Source organism: Protopterus annectens, chromosome 4.part0, assembly GCF_019279795.1.
Source record: "Protopterus annectens isolate FY-2018-M chromosome 4.part0, PAN1.0, whole genome shotgun sequence".
Taxonomy (NCBI): Eukaryota; Metazoa; Chordata; order Ceratodontiformes; family Protopteridae; genus Protopterus; species Protopterus annectens.
The window spans coordinates 58560234-58573091 of NC_056733.1; the positions used below are offsets into that span (position 1 = coordinate 58560234).

Below are 12858 nucleotides of genomic sequence, written 5' to 3' on the forward strand. Positions count from 1 at the left end.
TGTTGCAGTATTCCATACAATAGAGATCCCCTGTCAAGGGAGGCCTATCATCCGGCCAGTGTACCAAAGCCTTTAGATTGCTAAGGGTATGCGCAAGTCACATGTATGCTCCCTGCATACATTGTAAGTCATAAAGGTGATGTCTGGATGTACCATCCACAGAACTTCTTTGCTGCCAGTGATAACACCATCTTCGATTGTCTGGCTGAATGCTTAATTCGTTTGCTGGGTCACCTAAACACCTTTCTGAAGATCCCTTCCTTTTGGATGTTGTCCCTTCAGATTTTCTTTCCTCTGCTGCTTCCTCAGGCTTTTCTAGTTTCTCTGGATCTCAAGGATGCTTATACTCATATCCCTATTCATCCCCTTTTCAGGAAGTTTTTACGTTTCTCTCTTGCTTCCTAGCATTATCAGTGCTCTGCTTTTCCCTTTGGCCTCTTTACCGACCCAAGGGTATTCACCAAATGCCTTGCTCCTATGATTGCTTTTTGCAGGCTAAGGGGTTTACAGGTCTTTCCTTACCTACACAACCTACTTCTTCAGGCCTCCTCCCCAGAGATTGTACTGCAGCTTCTTTGTTTTGCCATTTCTGGCCTGAAAAGCTTGGGGTTCACGATAAATTTTCAAAAGTCCTTCCTGGCTGCTTCACAGGATCATGTTTCTGGGTTGCAGGATCCAAATTGTTCCAATGCTGGCATCCCTGCCTCCTCCCAAGGCTTCATCTCTCATTGCCTTCTTTCAGTCCCTTCTTCCTCTGACCTCAGTTGCAGCCAGGGAATTCCTGAAAGCTCTGGGTTTCATAGCCTCCACCATTCCTGTGCTTCCTCTAGCCAAGCTTCAGTGATTTCTTAAGTAATTTTGGCTTCAGAACTCTCATCCTCTAGATTTCATAATTCCTCTTCTTCCTTGCCTTAATCTGGAATTTCAGTTGTGGCTTCAACAGTTGTCACTCAATCCAGGTCTTCCTTTTCAACCTCTACTCCCCTCTCAGGAGCTCTTTACAGACACTTCACATGTGGGAGTGGAACTGCCTTCGGCTCTCTGAAAGGGCAGGTCCCCTGGTCGCTTCAACAAAAGAAAGACCACATCAGTGTCAAAGAGCTGAGAGCTCTTCTGTTGGCTGTTCAAGTATTTCATCCTCTTTTTACTCCAGGACCCCTCAAAGTACTTACATACAATATCACCGTGATGTGGTATGTCAACAAATAAGGGGGGGACAAGATCTTCTCACCTTTGCCAGGTTAGCACTTCAAGTGCTGGAGCTAGCTATCCAGTGTCAAGTGATGCTTCAGGCAGTTTACATTCCCTCGGGTCAGAACATTGTGTTAGACTATCTGAGGAGGTTCATATCACAATCCCATGAGTGGATGCTTAACAGGGATGTGTTTCTGGACATTTTCTTTCCACCATTGGGGTACTCCTCAAATAGATCTATTTGCCTCCCCTGTGAACAAACAACTTTCTCTTCTTTGTGCCAGAGCCCCATGCCCTCTGATTTGGAAGGCAGACACCCTCTATTTTTCCTGGAAGTGTGTGTTTCTTTATGCCTTCCCTCCCCTTCCTCTCATTCCAAAAGTCCTGTTCAAGATAAAGCAAGATGCTCCCAACATCTTGCTGGAAACTCCTCTTTGGCCCAGACAGCATTGGTGTTCCCTTTTCCACTGCATTTAGCCAAGGACAATCATCACAAGGTACCTCACCATGTGGACCTACTCACACAAGACAAGGGATCTCTTAGCCATCCTCACTTGTCCACTCTTCAAATGACAATGCGGATGATAGGATTTTGATTCCATACAGACACCTTTTTTTCTGAGGATGTGTTTAGGGAACTGCAGGAGCCCAGGAAACCCACTATTAGGAAATTCTACTTATCCAAATGGAAGAGGTTTCCTGTTGGTGTCATTCTTGTAACCTGGATCCACTTTCTGTGGATGTTCCTTTGGTTCTGTCGTATCTGTGTGAACTGCTCAGTTCTGGGTTGGAATGTTCTTCTGTTAAGGCCCACTTGTCAGCTATGATGTGCCAGCTTCATTTGTGTGATAGTCCATTTTCTTTTAATTGCAGTTTTACAGTTCTCTACTTTTTTGCTTATACACCACTGTTCCTTTATTTCAGTTTTTTTTTGTTTGTGAGTTGATGTTCATCATGTTTCACTGTTGCAGTCATTACAATTGGGTTATCCTGCTGGCAGGCTACCTGCAGTCGGCCCGAGTTCCAAAGTCTAGGTCTGGCGTCGGTTGCTGTCGCCTCCTCCCTGATGTCAGTGTGCCAGGGGTATAAAAGATGCAGCCAACACCATTTTCTTCAGTCTTTCTTGCCGCGCAGTGCCCGAAGCAAAAGCAGTGCGCAAGTGCTGGTCGGCCGACTCCTGAGATTTTCAAATTCGAATTTCAGATCCGAAGTCTTCATTAAAGCTAAGTACCCCATTGGTGAAACTTTTTTCTTGCTCCAGACCGATGTCAGAAAAAGTTAATAATTGTATTTCATGTGGGAAGCAAATACCTCATAAGGATTTTCATTCTTACTGTATTCCTTGCCTAGGCCCCTGACCACGACGTTGCTAGTTGTCGGTTTTGTGCTAGATTTAACCAACGCATTATTAAGCGTCGGTACGATTTTGCATTTCATTTCTTTGGCAGAAGATTCAATTATATAATGCCGTCAGAACAGCCGACTACTGGAGTTTATAAAAAGCCCAAAGAAAAAGAAAAGGACAGGCATCCGAGGTCCAAAACCGACGACGAGGCTTTTTCTAGGCCTGTCGCCGGTTCTCAGTGAGGCGCTTTCGCAGCCCCTGACACCCGCTACCTCAGAGCCACAGGCCACTTCCAGCTCCCACGTGGAGCAGACTAGACCACTGGAAACTCAAGGTATTGGACACTCAGTAACTATTCCCTCAGATGGGTCCGGAGCCGCTGAGCAGGCATCGGCTTCTGAGGGTGTTTTCAGGCCTACACAGTTATATGTGAAACCAACTTCAGCTTCAAAGACAAAGACTAAAGCAGCTCTAAAGACAAAGAAACAAGTGCAGCATTCTCCTGGACAGGCCACCATGCCTAAAAAACAGATGCTTAAAATGGCCGAAGACCTAATTACTTTGATCAGGGGTTCCCATCCCCCTCCTGATAAGAGGCCTAGGCAAGAGATAGAATATGAATCTTCAGATTAGGTTTCCATTTCCTCTGATTCCTCTTCTGAACAGGAATATTCTCTTCCTCCCTATGAGGATTCTGATGCTGAAGAATCTATCCCTCTAGCCTCTCCTCCTGAGGATTATTCTTTTGGGGAGACCCAGCATACTATGAGGGAGCATTTCCACTGGGAGAGCTAAGATTACTCAGAATCCAAGAAAAGGCTCAGTGACTTCCTTTTATTACCTAAGCACAGGCCCCTTGCTATTCCTCCTGTTTTAGACATTGTAGATGATGTAGTTTCAGAGTCTGGTCTGTCTCCTGACTCTTTACCACCAGGTCCTGTTAAGCCAGACAGATACTACAGGGTTCCCGAGTCACATAAATTTCTTTATAAAAACCCTGCTGCTGACACAGAAACTATCTCTCAGGGTTCCAGAGGGGTCAAGGCTTCCACTGCAAAAAACTCTATCCCCTCTGATAGGGATTCAAGGGCCCTGGACATATGGGGGAAAAAGATTTATACTTCTGCTACCTTGGCTTTAAGAGCTTTAAATTGCCAGTTTCATATGCTTAAATATCAGCAATATCTTATGTCACTGCTTAAACAGAAAATGTTGACAAATTCAGAATGTGCAGAAAACAAAGAATTGCAGGATTTATTGCATGCAGCTGAACAAGTGGGAAAGCATACTTTGCAATGTGGTTTCAATTCTCTAGAGGCCTCCTGCAGGGCCGCTGTCACAGGTTCTGTCATTAGGAGGCATGCTTGGTTAAAAGAGCAGAATCTGCCCGATCATATTAAAGCAAAACTATTAGATGCTCCATTACAGCATGATACCTTGTTTGGTGTTAAAGCAGAAGAGGTGTTGAAGAAAATGGAGGACAAAGCTAAATCTATGCAAACAGTCAAGGATTTCTTGCAGGTACAGCCTCCCAGATTTAGCAGGAACTGGCCTACAAAGAATTGGTCCTTTCCAGTGTCAGACAGGCCACAAAGAGGCAGATACAGACGCCTCAGAGGCAGATCGCAGCCCTAAGGCTCATACAGGCCTAAATAATGGGGTGCTTCTATTTCCAAAAGCAGAGAGGAAAAATCACAGCCATACAGGAAACAGTCTCAATGACTTTCCCCTGCCAGCACCAAGCACTTATCTTCTGGCAGCTCCTTTGGGGGGAAAACTAGCACTTTTTTCACAAAATTGGCACATGATCACCCAGGACAAATGGGTCTTAAATATCGTATTACAAGGCTACAGGTTCCACTTTCACACCCTGCCAAGGCCAAACGGTATATCTGACCTGCCACTCAATCAATGGGCAGAGGCACAAAAGCAAGTTTCATCCCTCATGGACATGAGAGCCATTCAGCAAGTACCACAGCAAGAGCAGGGACTAGGATTTTACTCAAGGCTATTCTTGGTGCCCAGAAAGGACAAAGCCTGTCGACCAATACTGGACCTGTCTATCCTAAACACATTCCTGGATATTCCAAAATTCAAAATGTTAACTCTGCAGCAGCTTCTGCCCATGCTGGGCAAGAAGGCTTGGCTTGTGACTTTAGACCTAAAAGAGGCATACCTGCATGTCAAAATCAGACAATCATGCAGAAGATACCCAAGATTTATAGCTGGCTCAATGCACTACCAATTCTCTGCACTGCCCTTTGGCTTATCTACTGCGCCCAGGGTCTTCACAAAATGCCTGGCACCAGTAATTGCATTTTGCAGACAAAGAGGAATACAAATATATCCTTACTTGGATGACTGCCTTATTCAAGCAGAGAACAAGGACATTCTACTACAGCATCTGGCGTTTGTAAAAAGATTACTAACAGGTCTAGGGTACACAGTAAACGAAAAGAAATCAAAACTCATATCCTCTCAAGAGATAATATTCCTGGGTGAAAGCTTAAAAACAACTGCTCACATGGCTTATCTCACACCAGACAAACACAGACAACTGACTACTTATTTCAAAATGTTGGCAACAAAGACCCAGTTATCTGCAAGAAAAATTCTGCAGGCTTTGGACTTCATGGCATCTTGCATTCTGCTAATTCCATATGCAAGACTGCATATGAGGAAACTTCAATGGTATATAAAAAGTGTTTAGACTCAACATTGCCACAGCCTGGAAACAATAATTACCCTCATTCCCTGCCTGCAACAGGAGTTTCGAAGGTGGGCAAAAGCCTGTCACCACAAAACGGGACAGCCATTCACCTTACCCACAGCCAGGCAGACATTGACAACAGATGCATCAGATTATGCCTGGAGGGCCCATATGGCAGGAAGATGTATTCAGGGCACATGGTCCGCAAGTCAAATGCATTTGCATATCAATCAAAAAGAGATGCTAGTTGTTCAAAATGCCCTGACAGCCTTCAAGGATCTACTTCATCCAGGACAACTACTGATAGACAGACAATACCACAGTCATGTGGTACATAAACAAGCAGGGAGGCACACATTCCTACCCCCTCTGCAAACTAGCCATGAACTTGTGGGACACAGCATTGACTTGCCAAGTACATCTGCAAGCACAATTCCTGCCAGGAAGGACAAATACTCTGGCAGACGAACTAAGCAGAAACCTAATGGATCCCCACGAGTGGAAATTAAATCCACAAGTCTTCAGCATGATAACAAGGAACTGGGGATGCCTGGACATAGACCTATTTGCCTCCCCTCACAACTACCAACTACAGAGATAAGGAACTGGGGATGCCTGGACATAGACCTATTTGCCTCCCCTCACAACTGCCAACTACAGAGATTCTGCACAAGGACTTATCACAAGCAAGCATGGAAAGTGGATGCACTATCTTTCAGCTGGAAAAACCTAACAGTATATGCCTTTCCTCCTCTGCCTCTCCTCCCCAAGGTACTCCTCAAGGTCAGACAAGAGAAGCCAAAAATTATACTGATTGCCCCAGACTGGCCCTGCCAGCACTGGTACCCAGTCTGAAAGAGCTTGTCTCAATGCCTACCGTGGACATTACCTCAAATGCCTCACTTATTGACCCAACAAGACAGTCAGATACTGCACAGCCAACTGAGGACCTTAAACCTGGCAGCATGGCGGATAATGTAGCCATTCAAGACACACCTCTCTCTAAAGCAGTGATGGATGTTATTTTGGAGGCCAGGAGGCCTAGCACCAGAAAATCTTATGCAGAAAAATGGAAAAGATTCTGTGTTTGGAACCAGGCACAAGACATTGACACAATTGCTCCAAATATTCCTCAGATTTTGCAATACTTAACTGAGATGCTGGATAAAGGCCTTTCCTTTTCATCAATTAAAATTCATGCCTCTGCCATTTCAGCTCATTACAATACAGAACCACCTATTTTTTCTCATCCATTACTAAGGCAGTATCTCAGAGGGGCAAAAAACATAAGACCTCCAAGAAGAGCACCAATACCTGCATGGGACCTCAACTATGTCTTGGAAAAACTCACACTGCCTCCGTTTGAGCCAGCCTCTGCAGCTGATATAAAATTCTTATCATGGAAAACAGCTCTGCTCCTAGCGATAACCTCTGCTAGACGAGTCTCAGAGTTACAGGCACTCATGGCTGTGGAACCTTTTATCATTTTCCATCCTGACAGGGTTTCTCTGAGGACAAACCCTACATTTATGCCTAGGGTAGTGTCCAGTGTGGCCCTTAACCAAACAATTCATTTGCCTACCTTTTATCCAAACCCACAGAATAAGGGTGAGAGACTTCTGCATTCTTTGGACATTCACATGCAGCTACGCTTCTACTTGGAGACAGAACCAAAGTTTTCAGAAAGACTGAACAACTTCTAGTGGCATATGCTGCAGGATCACAAGGAAAGCCTATCTCAAAGCAGACTATTTCAAAGTGGATAGGCCACTGCATTCGTTTCTGCTTTTCTTACCATGGCAAATCAGTGCCTAAGGCATTAGGCCACATTCAACCAGAGCAGCAGCCACTTCAGCAGCCTTCCTCAGAGGAGTACCAACCAAAGACATCTTAGTGGCTGCAACTTGGAGTTCAGTGCATACTTTTACAAAGCACTATCACTTACCTCTCTACTCTAATTCCAGGGCAGGCTTTGCCACTGCAGTTCTGCAGGGCCTGATAGCCTCTCCTAATCCTATTTAGCAACCGCCTCCCAACCTTAGCTTTGGGATTCAACCCAATTGTAATGACTGCAACAGTGAAACACGATGAACATAGTACAGTTGTGTACCTACCATAAATGTAGATGTTCGAGTGTATTCACTGTTGCAGTCCAGGTTACCCTCCCACCATCCCCCCTTTTGCCTTTGCTGGGACTTATCTGTACTTCTCTATTCTTTGTAACCTATGTGGTGTATTTGCTTGTAGATGAAGGAAAAGATGTTTTTTGTGCATGCATGCTTATTGGCATAATTTAGCCTACCATTTTAGGGGCACCTGACGTCTGGGGCAAGAAAAACTGAAGAAAATGGCGTCGGCTACATCTTTTATACCCCTGGCGTACTGACGTCAGGGAGGTGGCGACAGCAACCGACGCCGGACCTAGACTTTGGAACTCGGGCCGACTGCAGGCAGGATTACCCAATTGTAATGATTGCAACAGTGAATACACTCGAACATCTACATTTATGGTAGGTACACAACTGTACTTTCTTTTCCTTACTGTTTCCCTGGTTTTCAGCTGTTCATTCCTTTGCATGTCCACAGTTATTGCATCAACAGTTATTATTTTTTATCCTAAGACTTGGACATTAACCTTATGTTTATTCTACACATCATGAAGTAGTTACAAACCTTTCTCAACTTCACCCCCCATCACTAACAATATTCTCAGATCACGTACCCACGCTTACACCTCCAACTCAAATCTCCTAAGAATAAGTTTTTGGGGTACTCTAAGACCAAAACACTACATCTGTGGTGCCAGATAACATACCAGGATACCTGCTGTTGAGCTTGGAATATGACTTGTCTCACACCTTACAGAAACTATCCAACATCAGCCTCAAAATAGGCTGTATTCCAGATGACTAGAGGACAGTAACAGTCATTCTCTTGCACAATGGTGGGACTACAATAGACCTGGATAATTATAGATCAATAAGCCTGAATTATCTCATTTGTAAGGCTATGGAAAAGATCATTATGAAATTAATATATAAGGATATAAGTAACATACAGACTCTCAACCCCACCCAGTGCAGATTTGTCAAGGGCCAGTCCTGTCTACTTAACCTTATCAACGTCTTCGAAAAAGTTACTTAAACAAAGGCTGATTGCAAAACAGTATACACCACATATCTAGATCTCCTAAAGGTATTCAACACCATCCCATACTCGGGTAATGCAGATAAACCCTCCCAGCTTAATGTCAATCCTTGTGCAGCCCTTTGGCTAGAAAACTTGTTAACAAAAAGAACCTAGGAAGTTAGGATTGGTGGCCTTGCCTCCTTCAAAAGACCTGTCAGTAGCAGTGCACCTCATGGTTCAGGCCTTGGGCCACTCTTCTTTGGAATTTACTTCTCAGAGGGAAAAGCTAATGTGAAAGGTTTGTGGCTGACGAAGTTTGCAGGTGACTGCAAACCTGCTGCCATCATAAACTCCCCAGAGGACACCAAAATACTCCAGAAGAGCTTGATTGAACAAATAGTTGGTGTCAAAACCATGGGCTAAACAAACAAACTAAAAAGGTGGTGCAGTAGTGCTCATACACGATCAAATAAACCAAAAAAGAGCACTAGCATTGTGAGTCCTCAGAAGTTCGTTTATTGCAGAATGTTTATCTGTAATCAAACGAACTTCTGAGGACTCGCACCGCTAGTTCTCTTTTTTTGGTTTAAAACCATGGACTAAGACTAAATGCTAATAATTATATAATCATATACTTCAGCATGCATTACTCCCCTTGTAGCTTTCATATTGACAACACACTCCTGAAAATTGATCCTGTAGTTGGAGATCTGGGAACCTAATCAGCAATTAAATGGCCTTTGAGCACCTTGTATCCACTGTTGTAAGGAGATCCTTTTTCTTTGCATAGCTTGTACCTAAAACTATTGCATCCATGGATGTAATTATTCTACTGTACTCTGCAGTCATTAGGCTAATCATCGAGTATAATGTCACTTTTGGTATGTACCAATCCAGACTGGAATGACTACAACTCTTTCTCGCAGAAAATACAAGTATACCTTTAATGCAAGCAATACCTATTTATTTCATTGGTATAAACATGTTATAGCCACCAGCACAAGGAATACTTGCAATTATTTCTCCAGCAGTTTTAAGTACTGTGCTAATAGAATTATTTATATTTCCTGTATTTGTCTGCCGCCAACTGTGCACATCATATTAGATAGTAACTAAAAGTCCCCCAGTACTCCCACTACCTCCATAATGGTACTAAGTTTGACAACAATGTTTTTATGGTTGGAGAGCAGGTCTTGAACTCTCCTCAAGTGGTTTGAGAAAGGATCTTAAAGTAGTCTTATGCTAACACAGCAATGTTACTAATCTCTTAAGATTTAACTTTTCATTCATGCATTTGAGTAGGGAGAAAAAATACAGAAACAGCCATTTGATTATGCAGCCTGTCCATGTACATCTCCTGTTCTATACAGACTTCTCTAAAGCACTTATACAGTGATATAGTGATATCTGATCCATCAATGTACTGAATCCCTAAACAAGACAAGTATTCTACCCAAGTAATTGCTCCATGTTCTGTTGCTTGTAGTCACTGCTGAAAGCAATACTTATAAAAACACTTTGGAAATACACCAATGAACTGTATTATTTTCAATAATTTGTACCAGGTAGGCAGTCCCAGATATGACTGTTGGAAAGACATGAAGACAGAGTAAACACACTATGTTTTCTTCTCCTTTGCTTAGAATATTCATTTTGGAGATCCGGGATTCTGGACTGACCCTAACCAGTGCGTTTTTGCAACTTCTGTTTTCCATTCGAATCTAGTATAAAAAGTGACTCTTCTGTGTGTCGAAGGTATTGGTAGCCCCTGACCCCATTCTGCCAGCTGATTGATTTGTGAGGAACTGTAGTTGCCAGGCAAAGAGGTGTTCAAATCTAAGGGCAGTGTATAAGGGAGTAACGAGGTGCAGGGTTTCCAAAGACAAAAAGGCATGTAAACCTTTTAGCGAGTTTTTTTTTGTCTTGAGTGTATTATAATGCCTTCTCCCCTCTATTGCTGATATCTGTTACACGCCAGGATTTAAACAGAAAAAAAATCTTGCCTCATGCTAGCACAGTGTATGTTTTCTTTTACTGCCATGGGTCTAGTTCTTTTTTTCCTTTTTAATACTCTAAGGCTTTCTGCAAAATATACAATGTTCACTAATCAATTGGTTAATTGCACTGACCTCCCACATAAGCTGTCACAGTTCAGCTGTTTTTGACAGGGACTCCACAGGTGATGCGGGTGTTTTATAAATTTATTTTCAGGACTACAGTATTTCTTAAAAAACATACCGTGCCCCCTGTTAAAAACAGCTGCAACAATGGTAGCCTAATCTTCCGCCAGCCATGGACCCCTCTGGGGCTGTGGACCCTAGGCAGCCACCCAAATCACCTATATTGTAATCCACCTCTCCTGCACTTATTTTTTGTATTAGAGCTTGTCACAAGATGAGAGTACATTGATTTTCATCTTCCTGCAGATACAGTTCCTGAAAACGTAGCCATTGCCAAGTTTTAAGAGATCCACAGAACTGCTAGAGGGAAGCTTCCAAAATCAGAGGCTCTTTCTGTGAGAGGAATCATTTCCCTTTGTGCTTCACCTGAAAAATAAAGATGCTTACATATGTCCTTGAAATTTAGCAGTGGAACATGTGTCTGGATTTTTGGCAATTCCATATTCTGTGCTTTTGATGACAGGCCGCCTTTGTCTGATGAAGTCTGTTTGCAACTTCGTAGCCTGTATGAGAGTCAGAGGAATTTCACAGTAAAACCCTCTCAACAGTTCTAGTTTTCATGGGAATGTTACTGTGTCAGTCTGTGTTTGTCATGTTGGTAAATTGTGAAATATATGGAATGGTTACAGATACTTTTAAGTGGAAAGGTTTACAATTTTCTCAGTGAGAGGACCACAGCCAGTGACGCAAACCTGCTGGTGTCTCCCTTAAGGGATTATGTCTTAGAAAGGCACAGGAAATTCTTTTTGGTGTTGATTCTGAATAAGTGCCTCAGTGGAAAATGTATGGAGAAGTTCCTGCTGCCATATGAGCATCTAAGTGATGACTAATGACAGATGTTATGTGCGGGGTTTATACCAGAACAAAGGACACTTTCATATGACTTAACCTGCCATTGTAGCTGAAAAGACATAACCCTCCCTTTATGATTTGAGTGGTTTCCTGGAGCTAATCAAAGGAAGCATGTGGTCAGCGAACCTTATGCTTGCCTTCCATTTCCCTTTAGAGTGCCTTCTTCCTTTTGCAGTTTGTTCAGGAGCTCACTTGTCCTGACTGTAGATAGCCTTCAGAATACTCTTCCTGCTAAATGACTTACTAGAAACTATTTTTATTAGTTTTCACTAAGACCATGGTATCACTCTACATTTTTGTGCATATTTGCGTGAATGTAAAATAAGTGAGCAAATATATTGTGCAATTATTAGTTTTACATTAGTTGTACCATCATTGGAGTAGATAAGTAAATCTATCTTTTTCGTTTGGAAAATATTTTAAACGTTCAGTCTGTATGAAAGTAAAACCATTGCTTGCCTTTAATTGAATGAACGGCTTAACTGAGTGCAAGGAATAGCAGTAAACACATAGGAGACATGTGCATCTGCTGAAGAACACCACTCAAATATTTTGCTTTTCTCCCTCCAGGAGCTGGTTGTTGCACTTAGCCATCTTGTGGTCCAATATGAAAGCAATTTTTGCACTGTTGCTCTGCAGTTCATGGAGGAAGAGAAGAATTACCCCCTGCCATCTCCTGCCAGTATCACGGGTATGTTATTGACCAGTGGTTAGAGAAGTTATGACAAGATAAAGTCTGAATAATTGTGCCTTCTGTGTATTCACCGTTGTTTTGTTTACCTTAGGTGAAAGTGTAATACCAATTTAAAGTGCACTCTTTCAGGTGTATGATATTCTGTTACATCATGAAAAGTGTCTTCGGTCAAAGAAGTTCAAATGTATGATGGCCTATAGAAGTAAAAGGACTCAATAATCCTGAAGTGGAAAGAGGATGGTTGAAATGAACTACACAGACGTCGGGGGAGGGTATGCAGAATGTTCCTTCATGAAAGAGGCTGTGCTTTCTCCTTTTCCATGCCTTACTTAATGTAATCAACTTGAGTTGTTGCACCTTGGCTGGAGGAAAGAAGCAATCTAGATGTCTGAGTGAATACAACACAAAATACTGAAAACCGTGTATACTAAGTAGAAAATTACAAACTGAGCAGACAAAGCAAAGCTTTTGTTACATAACTCTTGACATGTCCTAACAACAGAAACTTTGAAAGAGTTGTGAATACACTAAAACCACTGTTTTATACTCCTTGTAAACAGTCATTGCATAGTTATACCCACACATTAACAATCTTTAAACAATTTTATTAATAGTAGCAAGAATAAATTACCATTAGTATTCAGTCCCACAGAAGCAGAACTGCTAAGCGCACAGAAAATTTAGCTTGCAGTGTCAGTGGTGCGACAAGCAGCATACTCCCCTTTGGTGCACAAGGCTGTTGGTTCCACTCCCA

At 42.6% G+C, this 12858-nt stretch overlaps 1 protein-coding gene across 1 annotated transcript in view; it reads left to right on the forward strand.

Annotated features, from left to right (window-relative positions):
* Positions 1-12858, forward strand: part of RPTOR (regulatory associated protein of MTOR complex 1) — a 5042670-nt gene that overhangs the window by 3143382 nt on the left and 1886430 nt on the right. The window contains exon 18 of the mRNA XM_044068087.1: positions 11981-12101. Coding sequence (XP_043924022.1) covers positions 11981-12101 — 121 coding nt within the window. The remainder of the gene's footprint in view (positions 1-11980; positions 12102-12858) is intronic.